The sequence below is a fragment of the Pseudopodoces humilis genome, chromosome 8 (assembly GCF_049639895.1).
Source record: "Pseudopodoces humilis isolate 2021_Gansu_Grassland_sample_001 chromosome 8, ASM4963989v1, whole genome shotgun sequence".
NCBI classification, from domain to species: Eukaryota; Metazoa; Chordata; class Aves; order Passeriformes; family Paridae; genus Pseudopodoces; species Pseudopodoces humilis.
This window is the reverse complement of record NC_142207.1, coordinates 22,640,668-22,653,648: the sequence shown is the minus strand read 5'-3', so window position 1 is coordinate 22,653,648 and position 12,981 is coordinate 22,640,668. Positions and strand designations below refer to the sequence as shown.

The window sequence follows — 12,981 nt, the reverse complement described above, 5'->3', positions numbered from 1 at the left end:
TACTATGAAAATAATTTACTGTGAAAATTTACTATAAAAAATTTGAATACTTAAAATAATATGTGTTTTAAAGTGTTTACTTCAAAACAATGTCAAAAGCTATAAATCTGCATACAGTAAAATAGATCATTTTTTGTAGGTATGTCTGAGGTTTTACAAATAAAAAAGAGCTAAGTAATAGCTTTAAATTTTGCTTGGGTTTTACTTAAATTATTTCCGGTATACAAATTTGTTTAAAAACACATTTTCTTGATCCAGATTGTGTTCCTGTGAAATTGCTTATATAAAAAGTAAATATGTTCTGTATTGTTTAACCTGTTGCACTTTTTTTCTCAGAAAAACCCAGCCCACCAGAAAAGCTAGGAGTAACAAATGTCACAAAGGACAGTGTTTCTCTTTCATGGCTAAAACCAGAACACGATGGTGGAAGCAGAATTGTTAGCTACCTCCTTGAAGCTCTTGAGAAAGGACAGCAAAAGTGGGTTAAGTGTGCAGTTGTAAAGACAACTCATCATGTTGTCCACGGTCTTAAGGAAAACGTCGACTATTTCTTCAGGGTGTCTGCAGAAAACCAAGCAGGTTTAAGTGATCCTAAAGAACTACTGCTCCCTGTTACAGTTAAAGAACAATTAGGTATGCTTCTTGACATGAGACAAAAGTCACATTAAATTGCATTCATATTTTAAAAGATGGAACATTCTCTTAATGTTTTGGAAATGTTTTCTTTTTCAGAATCTCCCGAGATTGACATGAAGGGCTTCCCTCATAACACTGTCTATGTTCGAGCAGGATCAAACCTAAAAGTTGAAATTCCAGTTTTTGGAAAACCGGTGCCAAAGGTCACATTGTCTAGAGATGGTGTTGCACTGAAACCTACCATGAGATTTCACACAGAAACCACTGCAGAAAGTCTCATCATTAACCTTAAAGAAAGTGTGGCTGCTGATGCTGGTAGATATGACATTACTGCTGCGAACTCAAGTGGCACCACAAAATCATTTGTTAATATTGTTGTGCTGGATAGACCCGGTCCTCCCGTTGGTCCTGTTGTCCTTAGCGATGTCACTGAAGAGAGTGTAACACTCAGATGGCAACCACCAGCTTATGATGGTGGAAGTCAGGTTACCAACTATATTGTGCTGAAGAGAGAAACAAGTACTGCTGCTTGGTCTGAAGTGTCTGCCACTGTTGCTAGAACTGTTATCAAAGTTATGAGGCTCACAACAGGAGAAGAATACCAATTCCGCATCAAAGCTGAGAACCGCTTTGGCATCAGCGATCACATAGACTCACAATGTGTGGTTGTCAAGCTTCCTTACAGTGAGTAACCAGCTTCTCATGGTATACATTGATACTTTAGTGCTCTGATGTTGAAAATATAATTTGGTTAACAATCAATTCTTTTGATATCATCAGCTACCCCGGGCCCTCCTTCTACACCATGGGTCACTAATGTTACCCGAGAGAGTATTACTGTCGGATGGCATGAACCAGTCACTAATGGTGGCAGTGCTGTCATGGGATACCACCTGGAGATGAAAGACAGAAATAGTATATTATGGCAGAAGGCTAACAAGACCCTTATTCGTACTACTCACTTCAAAGTCACCACAATCAGCGCTGGCCTTATCTATGAATTCAGAGTTTATGCAGAAAATGCAGCTGGCATTGGAAAAGCAAGTCGTCCTTCTGATCCAGTCCTTGCTATTGATGCTTGTGGTAAGTACTCTCTATAAAACAATGAAGCCCAACCATTTTGTTTCCCCCATGATAATCTTTTCTGTACAATAAGCCAGTATTCAAAATAGCTGTTAATTATTGGCAATATTCTTGTTTCCTTCTGCAGAACCACCAAGAAATGTTCGTGCCTCAGATATTTCCAAGACTTCTATCACTCTCTCCTGGCAGAAGCCAGCATTTGATGGTGGTAGCAAAATCACTGGATACATTGTAGAAAAACGTGATCTTCCAGATGGCAGATGGACAAAAGCTAGCTTCACCAATGTTATTGAGACTCAGTTCACAGTATCTGGCCTGACACAGAATTCCAAGTATGAATTCCGGGTCTTTGCAAAGAATGCTGTTGGTTCCATTAGTAATCCCTCGGATGTTGTGGGTCCTATCACATGTGTTGATACATATGGTAAGTGTTTTGCAATAATATAATGTATAATTTTGGTGTACTAGGACAATGGCCATGTTGTTTTGTAGACTCATGGTCTTTTAAATAGGGAAGGCTAGTTTATAATGATTTATTGAAGAAACATGACTGACTGTGAGCATTTGGGCTTGATTGTTAGGACCATCTTTGGCTGTGTCTCCATTTTCAAAGTCTTCCTGTATCTTTATTCTCTGAGAAAAAGAAGTCTGCCCATTGTTCAAGTGGATGTATTTATACATGTAATTGTCTTTTCTTCATAGGATTAGTTCTAACTTACTCTAAGCTTCTGATTTAAGTTATATATGTTCTCTTTACTTTGATCTGTATTTATCAAATACATTTAACTGTTAGATTAAACAAGGTAGTATTATTTGGGGGTTTTATTAAATACTGGGCTATGATAAACATGTTTTAAACTTATTTTTTCTTAAGGTGCACCTGAAATCGATGTGCCACCAGAATATACAGAAGTGGTGAAATACAAAGCAGGAACTTCAGTTAAGCTAAAATTAGGCATCTCAGGCAAGCCTATACCCACAATTGAATGGTTCAAAAATGGCAATGAGGTACTCACCAGTGCACTAGTGTCTTTTGAAAACACAACAGAATATGCTTCTATACTCATCAAGGATGCAAATCGACTCGACAGTGGCACCTATGAATTGAAATTGAAGAATGCCATGGGTTCAGCATCAGCCCATGTTAGAGTACAGATACTTGGTATGTCTTAAGATACAACTGTATTTTACTATTAAACAATAGTTTAGTAATGAATACTTAGCATCTTCTTTCTTCTGCCTTCACAGACAAGCCAGGACCCCCAGGTGGGCCCATACAGTTTAAGACAGTCACTGCTGAAAAGATTACAATAACGTGGGACCCGCCAGTAGATGATGGTGGTGCACCTATAACACACTATGTCGTTGAAAAGCGGGAGACAAGTCGGGTTGTATGGTCTTTAATTTCTGAAAAGCTGGAGGGATGTATCATAACTACAACAAAACTCATCAAAGGAAATGAATATGTGTTCCGTGTCCGTGGTGTGAACAAGTTTGGAATTGGTGATCCACTGGAATCTGAGCCCGTTATAGCCAAAAATTCATTTGGTAAGAAATGAGTTCTATAAAAATAACTTATGCAACTGAATTGTCTCGTGTACTGTTTGCAAGTAGTACTCATTTTCTGACATACAATTTTTTACTCAGTCACACCTGGACCACCTAGTACACCAGAAGTCACGAAGATAACCAAGAATTCTATGACTGTTGTCTGGAATAGACCCACTGTTGATGGAGGTAGTGAAATATCAGGATATTTTCTGGAGAAACGTGACAAGAAGAGTCTAAGTTGGTTCAAGGTCTCTAAAGAAACCATTCGGGACACCAGACAGAAAGTAACAGGTCTGACTGAAAACAGCGAGTATCATTTCCGAGTTTGTGCTGTCAATGCAGCTGGACCAGGCCCATTCTCTGAGGCTTCTGACTTCTACAAAGCTGCAGATCCTATTGGTAAGATCCAATGTGCATTTCTTCCAATAGGTTAAAAATCAATGGAAAATTAATTACTAGTTAGGGTGGGGTTGTATCAGTGTAACTGAGGGTAGATTTTCTTCTTTTTACAATTAGATGGATTGTGATTGGTGGTTTTTTTCCCCTGTAAACTATCATTTACAGATAAACCAGGCTCACCAACAAAGCTGAAAGTTGTGGATACAACCAAGACGTCTGTTACCCTTGGCTGGATTAAACCTGCTTATGATGGAGGAAGTCCAATTACCCACTACGTGGTGGAGAAGAGGGAAGGTGAAGAGCAAGAATGGACTGTAGTCAGTACCAAAGGAGAAGTGAGAACAACTGAATACGTTGTATCTCACCTTCAGCCAAGTGTTAATTACTATTTCCGTGTATCTGCTATGAATTGTGCTGGACAAGGAGAGCCTATTGAAATGATGGAACCTGTTCAAGCTAAAGATATTCTTGGTACTGTATTTCTTTGTGATTTATCATTTTTCTGAGTGTTTTTTTTTCCCCAAACCATTTCTTATTTTACATTCCAAGTATGCACTATTAATTTTTCATTTATTTCCACAGTGGCACCAGAGATTGATCTGGATGTTGCTCTTCGGACATCTGTTGTTGCTAAAGCTGGTGAAGATGTGGAAATAATGATTCCATTCAAGGGAAGACCTCCTCCAACGGTCACATGGAGAAAGGGTGACAAGAATCTTGGGACTGATGAAAGATATATCATCCAAAACACAGAATCGTCTACACTACTTACTATTCCTCAAGTTACACGAAATGATACAGGAAAATATGTTCTTACAATCGAAAATGGAGTTGGAGAAGCAAAATCATCATTTGTGAATGTGAAAGTACTTGACACACCTTCTGCATGCCAGAAGCTGCAGCTCAAGCATGTTTCTCGTGGCACAGTTACACTGGTGTGGGAGCCACCTCTCATCAATGGTGGTTCTGAAATAACGAATTATGTTGTTGAAAAAAGAGACGCTACAAAGAGGGCCTGGTCAACTGTTACAACAAAGTGTTCTCATACCACCTTTAAGCTGACTAACCTGTCAGAAAAGACTGCATTCTTTTTCCGTGTTCTTGCTGAAAATGAAATTGGACTAGGTGAACCTTGTGAGACATCTGAACCAGTGAAAGCTGCAGATGTACCTGGACCTGTAAAAGACCTAGCCATGAAAGACTCTACGAAGAGTTCTGTTAAATTGCAGTGGAGCAAACCTGACTATGATGGTGGTAGCATTATATCAGACTACGTTATTGAAAAGAAACTCCAGGGAGAGAAAGAGTGGACATATGCAGGCACAAGCAAGAGCTGTGAATTTGTAGCTGACAAACTTAAAGAGCTTTCTGTCATGGAATTCAGAGTCTTTGCTAAAAATGAAAAAGGCATGAGTGACTCTGTTACTGTTGGACCCATTACAGTGAAAGAACTTATAATAACACCTGAAGCTGACCTTTCTGATATTCCTGGAGGTCAGATTGCAGTAAGAATTGGACATAACCTGCATGCTGAATTTCCCTATAAAGGTAAACCTAATCCATCAATGAGCTGGCTCAAGGACAACCTCCCTCTTAAAGAAACAGAACACCTTCGCTTCAAGAAAACTGAAAACAAGATAAGCTTAAGTATCAAGAATGTGAAAAAGGAGCATGGTGGCAAATATACTTTAATTCTTGATAATGTAGTCTGCAGAAAGTCATTCACAATCACTGTAATCACTCTTGGTCCCCCATCTAAGCCAAAACCACCTTTAAGAATAGATGAAATCAAAGCAGATAGTGTAGTTTTGTCATGGGATGCTCCTGATGATGACGGGGGAGGAGAAATTACTGGCTACAGCATTGAGAAGAGAGAAACATCACAAATGAACTGGAAGCTGGTGTGTTCAAGTGCTGTCAGAACAACCTTCAAAGTACCAAACCTTGTTAAAGATACTGAATATCAGTTTAGAGTTCGTGCAGAAAACAGATATGGAGTGAGCCCACCTCTTGTCTCAGCAGATGTTGTGGCAAAGCATCAGTTTAAACCACCAGGTGCCCCAGGAAAGCCTGTTGTATACAACGTAACTGCTGATGGAATGAGCATTTCTTGGGATGCTCCTGTTTATGATGGTGGTTCAGAGATTATGGGATACCATGTTGAAAAGAAGGAAAGAAACAGTATTTTGTGGCAGAAGGTTAATGTTGCATTAATATCTAACAGAGAATACAGGATTACTGGACTGCTTGAGGGCCTGGATTACCAGTTCCAAGTATATGCTGAAAATGCTGCAGGTCTAAGCCGAGCTAGTGAGCCAAGCAAATTTACTTTAGCAGTCTCTCCAGTAGGTAAGTGAATGATTAATCACTCATCCAAGAAAATTCAGTTCTTGTACATTATTGTGAGCAATAATAAATAAAAATAAATCTTCATTATTTTCCTTTCAGACCCACCTGGTACTCCTGATTACATTGATGTCACTAGGGAAACAATCACCCTGAAATGGAACCCCCCGCTGCGTGATGGAGGCAGTAAGATTGTGGCTTACAGCATTGAGAAGCGGCAAGGCAGTGCAGACCGCTGGCTTAGGTGTAACTTCACTGATGTCAGTGAGTGCCAATATACAGTTACAGGGCTCAGTCCAGGTGACCGATATGAATTCAGAGTGCTTGCAAGAAATGCTGTTGGCACAATCAGCCCACCTTCACAGTCTTCAGGCTATATCATGACAAGAGATGAAAACGGTAAGAATTTTTTCTTTATATGCTTGGGTATTGAAGCCAGATGGAGTTTCTGGCTGTTCTGATGGGAAGTGGGAAGTCAAGGGGCAAAGAACTTGCTACTGAGGTGGTCCTCCCAGTCAATTCAGAACATTTATATTCATACTCCAAGGGGGGAAGGTCTAAATTAAAGACCCAAATCTGGCAGATGTACATAATCAGTTGCTGAAAAGCACAGCAATCTACATTTCTCTTGGATAAGCAGCAGTGGCAGAGTTGAAAAGAAAGCATGGACTGTAATTTTCTGATGCATTGAATAATTTCAAAATTAAAATGTGCCTCAAGTTGCTTGGCATACTATTAAAACCACATTACCTTTCACCTATATATATGTTCACAATATATGTGATGCACTTATGGATGCTTACAGGGAAAATAAGTTTATCTTTCATATAATAACTGCTATTTCGTAAGTGAAACAATTTTCTATATCACAGACTTTTATATTTAGTACATTTAGAAGAGTATCAGAAAAATATTTAGCTATATGGAAATTGATTTATATTTTGCTTTTTCAGTTGCTCCAACAATTGAATTTGGTGCTGAACACTTTGAAGGCCTTACTGTTAAAGCTGGAGAGAGCATTAGACTTAAAGCTCTAATCAAAGGACGTCCAGTACCTAAAGTGACATGGTTTAAGGATGGTAAAGAGATTGATAAAATGATGAATATAGAAATAACTACAGCTATTGGATATAGTACAATCTTCATTAGAGATGCTGTCCGGGAACATCGTGGAGTGTACACAGTAGAAGCCAAAAATGCATCAGGCACTAAACGAGAAGATATTACCATTAGAGTACAAGGTACTGCATCAAGCACTTTCAGCATGCTTTCTAAAAATAGTATTTTATTCTAAGTGTCAGCAAATTACAACTCTGAACCTTTAAAATTGCAGACACACCAGGAAAAGTTGGTGGACCAATACGATTCACAAACATCACTGGAGAAAAAGTCACATTATGGTGGGAACCTCCAGCTAATGATGGTTGTGCTTCTATTTCTCACTACGTAATTGAAAAACGTGAAACCAGCAGGATTGCTTGGGCATTAGTTGAAGATAAATGTGAAGCTTGCAGCTATACAGCACTTAAATTAATTAAGGGCAACGAGTATCAGTTCCGTGTCTCTGCAGTGAACAAATTTGGAGTTGGCAGACCATTGGAGTCTGATCCCGTTATCGCACAAATACCTTACAGTAAGTTTTCCCCTCATTTTGGACAAATATCCATGGAGTTACCAGTTTGTCTTTCTAATGACGTTTTTCTTTTTTAGCTCTCCCTGATGCACCAGGAACTCCAGAGCCTACCAATGTAACAGGAGACAGTATCACACTGACATGGGCACGACCAGAGTCAGATGGTGGAAGCGAGATAAATGAGTACATTCTCGAAAGGAGAGAAAAGAAGAGCATGCGCTGGGTTAAAGTATCCAGTAAGAGGCCCATTACTGAGAACAGATACAGAGTAACTGGCCTTATTGAAGGCAATGAGTATGAGTTCCATGTCATGGCTGAAAACGCTGCAGGAGTTGGACCTGCAAGTGAGGTTTCAAAGCTGATTAAATGCAGAGAACCAGTCAGCCCACCAAGTGCTCCTAATGTTGTAAAGGTGACAGACACATCAAAGACTAGTGTAAGCTTAGAGTGGACAAAGCCGGTTTTTGATGGAGGCATGGAAATAATTGGGTACATCATTGAGATGTGCAAAGCTGATCTTGAAGCATGGCAGAAAGTCAATGCAGAGACTGTTATCGCTACTAAATACACTGTTGTTGATTTGGAGGCAGGAGAACACTATAAATTCAGAGTTAGCGCTGTCAATGGTGCTGGCAGAGGAGAAAGTTGCGAAGTTCCTGCTTCAGTCCAAACCGTGGACAGGCTTTCTGCACCTGAAATTGATATTGATGCAAACTTCAAGCAGACTCATATTGTAAGAGCAGGTGCAAGCATTCGTCTATTTATTGCCTTCTCTGGAAGACCAGTTCCTACTGCAGTGTGGTCCAAAGCAGATTCTAATCTTAGTTTGCGTGCTGACATTCAAACAACTGATTCATTCAGCACATTGACTGTAGAGGAATGCAATAGAAATGATGCTGGCAAGTATGTCTTTACTGTGGAAAACAACAGTGGAAGCAAGTCTATTACATTCACTGTCAAGGTTTTGGATACACCTGGTCCTCCAGGTCCTATTACATTTAAAGATGTGACTCGAACATCTATTACTTTAATGTGGGATGCTCCTGTTCTGGATGGAGGTTCTCGTATCCTCCACTATGTTGTGGAAAAGCGTGAAGCAAGTCGTCGTAGCTGGCAAGTAGTGAGTTCAAAATGCACTCGACAAATCTTCAAGGTCACAGATCTAGCAGAAGGTATGCCATATTACTACCGAGTATCAGCAGAAAATGAATATGGTGTAGGTGAACCCTGTGAATTAACAGAACCAGTTGTGGCCACAGAAGAACCTGCTCCACCTAAGAGACTAGATATAGTTGATACAACCAAATCTTCTGTAGTTTTAGCTTGGCTTAAACCTGATCATGATGGTGGTAGCCGTATTACTGGATACCTTCTTGAAATGAGACAAAAAGGATCTGACTCCTGGACTTCAGCTGGACAAACCAAGCAGCTTACTTTCACCGTTGAAGGCCTTGTGGAGAACACAGAATATGAGTTCCGGGTCAAGGCAAAGAATGATGCTGGCTACAGTGAGCCGAGAGAAGCTTTCTCTTCTGTTATTGTTAAGGAGCCACAGATTGAGCCAACAGCAGATCTCAGTGACATAAGCAGACAGCTTATAACATGCAAGGCTGGAAGCACCTTTACTATTGATATACCAATCAGTGGGCGCCCAGCTCCAAAAGTGACATGGAAACTTGAGGAGATGAGGCTGAAGGAAACTGAAAGAGTGACCATCAAGACAACAAAAGACCGAACCACGCTGACTGTAAAAGACAGTATGAGAGGTGACTCTGGTAAATACTACCTTACACTTGAGAACACTGCTGGTGTGAAAACATTTACTGTCACAGTGGTAGTCATAGGAAGGCCAGGTCCTGTCACTGGCCCAATTGAAATATCATCTGTATCTGCTGAGTCTTGTGTGTTGACCTGGAAGGAACCTGAAGATGATGGTGGGAGTGACATCACAAACTACATTGTAGAGAAACGTGAATCTGGCACAACAGCATGGCAGCTGGTGAATTCCAGTGTGAAACGCACACAGATCAAAGTCAGTCATCTCACAAAATATCAAGAGTACAGTTTCCGAGTAAGCTCAGAAAATAGATTTGGTGTCAGCAAGCCAGTTGAATCAAAAACAGTAGTTGCTGAGCATCCATTTGGTAAGTGAAACACTTCTCAAAATTTGTTCTTTCCTTCTGACTGAGGTATTTCTAATTACTAACATTTTCCTCCCCACCTTTTTCATGTTTAGTCCCACCAAGCCCACCTTCCAGGCCAGAAGTTTATTCTGTGTCTGCAAGTGCCATGGCCATTCGCTGGGAGGAACCCTATCATGATGGTGGCAGCAAAGTCATTGGATATTGGGTGGAAAAGAAGGAGCGCAACACCATCCTTTGGGTGAAGGAGAACAAAGTACCGTGCTGTGACTGCAACTATAAAGTCACAGGGTTGGTGGAAGGTCTAGAATATCAATTCAGAACCTATGCTCTAAATGCTGCTGGTGTTAGCAAAGCTAGTGAAGCTTCCAGACCTGTAGTGGCTCAAAATCCAGTTGGTAAGTTTTACTTTCAGAGTTACATTTTTACTTAAGCTAAAATAGGATTGCATTTCTCATATTTTCTGCTTCATTCCTCCAGATCCACCAGGAAGACCAGAAGTAACAGATGTCACCAGATCTACAGTGTCACTGAGCTGGTCACCTCCACTTTATGATGGTGGAAGCAAAATAATCGGATATATTATTGAACGCAAACCATATAACGAGTCTGGCGATGGACGTTGGCTGAAATGCAATTATACCATTGTCTCAGAAAACTTCTTTACAGTGACAGCTCTTAGTGAAGATGAAGCCTATGAATTCCGTGTACTAGCAAAGAATGCTGCTGGTGTGATTAGCAAAGGATCTGAATCAACTGGTGCTGTCATTTGCAAAGATGAATACAGTAAGGAATATTTACTTGGAACAATTGAAAACATAATGTTCTAATTTCAGTACTGGCATGTAATTTTTTTTTTTTTCAAATCTCTTTTTCCAGCACCACCAAAGGCTGAACTTGATGCCAGATTGCAGGGAGAAGTTTTGAGCATTAGGGCTGGATCAGACCTTGTTCTTGATGCAGCCATTGGTGGAAAACCAGAACCAAAAGTCTTCTGGTCCAAAGGTGACAGGGAACTGGAGCTATGTGAAAAGATATCTCTGCAATACACCAGCAAGCGAGCTATTGCAATTATCAAGTTCTGTGACAGAAGTGATAGTGGAAAATACACCCTAACAGTTAAAAATGCCAGTGGGATGAAACAAATTTCTGTTCTTGTCAAAGTGCTTGGTATGTATCCCATGATTACTATTAATACTTAGTATACTGAAAAACATGCATTCTTTTAAATAAGGATGAGATACTTTTCCTTAGCCACTAATGACAATACTTATTTTGATTCCTACACAGATTCACCAGGTCCATGTGCAGGCAAAATCACAGTTAGCAGAGTAACAGAAGAGAAATGTACTCTGGCATGGAACATCCCTGAGGAAGATGGAGGTGCAGAAATTACTCACTATATTGTAGAAAGGCGTGAAACCAGCAGACTTCACTGGGTTATTGTTGAGGCTGAATGCCAGACTTTATCAACTGTGGTAACAAAACTTATTAAAAATAATGAATACATTTTCCGTGTGAGAGGTGTCAACAAATACGGACCAGGTGTTCCACTTGAATCAGAACCTGTGATTGCCAGGAATGCTTTCAGTGAGTGTTACTACTTACCATTCTGCATCAGAATTTGTGGAATGATTCTCATGGATAAACAATGTGTTGAACAATCTCTTTTTTTTCTCATCTTTTTAAAAAATAGCCATTCCAACACAGCCTGGTGCTCCTGAAGAAGTGAGTGTTGGCAAGGAACACATCATTATTCAGTGGTCGAAACCAGAATCGGATGGTGGCAGTGAGATTAAAGACTATCTTGTGGACAAACGTGAAAGGAAAAGTCTGCGCTGGACACGAGTGAATAGAGATTATACCATTTATGACACCAGACTGAAAGTCACTGGTCTCATGGAAGGGAGCCAGTACCAATTCCGTGTCACTGCAGTGAATGCTGCTGGAAACAGTGAACCTAGTGAAGCTTCACAATACATGTTATGTAAAGAACCATCATGTAAGTTTCTATATTTAAAATCTATTTTAATATTTATCTATAATAATTGAGCATAAACTCTCATTGACATTTCAACTAAGAAACCCATAACCACACGTAAACTCACGGAACTAGATTGCATTGGAATAACTTAAAAAAAGTTATAGTTCATCTTAAATGCATTTCCCAGAATTAGTTGTCTGGAATTTGGTTTTGACAGTAAAATATTTTCTGCACCAATATAAAATGCATCTTCTTCCTTTTCAGACACTCCTGCATCACCTTCAGTTCCAAGAGTTGTGGATACTACAATGCACAGCATAAGTTTAGCATGGTCAAAGCCTACATACGACGGTGGTGCTGACCTCTTAGGCTATGTTCTTGAAATGAAAGAAGAAGGTAGTGAACAGTGGTATCGAGCACATACAACTGCCACTCTGAGGAATGCTGAGTTCACGGTTACTGGTCTTAAAACAAGCCAGAAATACCAATTCCGAGTTGCTGCAACAAATGTGAATGGTATGAGTGAATTTAGCGAATCATCAGCAGAAATAGAACCTGTGGAAAGAATAGGTAATTTGAAAACCTAATGTATCTTTTAAGGAAACTATATTTTCATTTAGGATTTCTATAAGATTAACTAATCCCTTATTTCTTATACTCTTCATCAGAAACACCTGAACTTGAGCTTGCTGATGATCTGAAGAAAACAGTTACAGTCAGAGCTGGTGGTTCCCTGCGCCTAATGGTCTCTGTATCTGGCAGACCTGCTCCTGTAATCACATGGAGCAAGCAAGGTGTTGACCTTGTAAGTCGAGGTATTATTGATACTACAGACAGCTACAGTCTGCTTATTGTGGATAAAGTTAACCGGTATGACGCTGGAAAATACATCATCGAGGCTGAAAATCAATCAGGAAAAAAATCTGCAACTATTTCTGTGAAAGTGTATGGTAAGTACCACTACAATTGTATATGAGCATTACAGCACTCTGCATGCTCATTGCTCAGAAATAAGTGTCATTCATTTCCAAAGGAAATTTGCATTTTAAATAACATGAGAACAATTGAGAAGTCAGAGAAACAATCTAATCCTAAGGAAAATACATAATTTCTGGAGCTGTGCTAGTTTTTAAATCAAATCCCAGCATCTTTGTTTTATGCAGAAATAGTCATTGACTGTAAAATGAAAGGATCCAAAAGGGGAAAAA

At 39.7% G+C, this 12,981-nt stretch overlaps 1 protein-coding gene across 32 annotated transcripts in view; it reads left to right on the top strand.

Annotated features, from left to right (window-relative positions):
* Positions 1-12,981, top strand: part of TTN (titin) — a 239,931-nt gene that overhangs the window by 211,229 nt on the left and 15,721 nt on the right. For all 32 annotated transcript variants that reach the window (XM_088058544.1, XM_088058541.1, XM_088058539.1 and 29 more), the window contains 20 exons: positions 337-633; positions 733-1,320; positions 1,417-1,719; positions 1,847-2,143; positions 2,594-2,881; positions 2,968-3,267; positions 3,367-3,669; positions 3,835-4,140; positions 4,252-6,018; positions 6,118-6,414; positions 6,969-7,256; positions 7,349-7,648; positions 7,726-9,792; positions 9,885-10,187; positions 10,270-10,575; positions 10,669-10,959; positions 11,080-11,379; positions 11,486-11,791; positions 12,038-12,343; positions 12,442-12,723. In XM_088058544.1, coding sequence (XP_087914670.1) covers positions 337-633; positions 733-1,320; positions 1,417-1,719; positions 1,847-2,143; positions 2,594-2,881; positions 2,968-3,267; positions 3,367-3,669; positions 3,835-4,140; positions 4,252-6,018; positions 6,118-6,414; positions 6,969-7,256; positions 7,349-7,648; positions 7,726-9,792; positions 9,885-10,187; positions 10,270-10,575; positions 10,669-10,959; positions 11,080-11,379; positions 11,486-11,791; positions 12,038-12,343; positions 12,442-12,723 — 9,495 coding nt within the window. The remainder of the gene's footprint in view (positions 1-336; positions 634-732; positions 1,321-1,416; positions 1,720-1,846; positions 2,144-2,593; positions 2,882-2,967; positions 3,268-3,366; positions 3,670-3,834; positions 4,141-4,251; positions 6,019-6,117; positions 6,415-6,968; positions 7,257-7,348; positions 7,649-7,725; positions 9,793-9,884; positions 10,188-10,269; positions 10,576-10,668; positions 10,960-11,079; positions 11,380-11,485; positions 11,792-12,037; positions 12,344-12,441; positions 12,724-12,981) is intronic.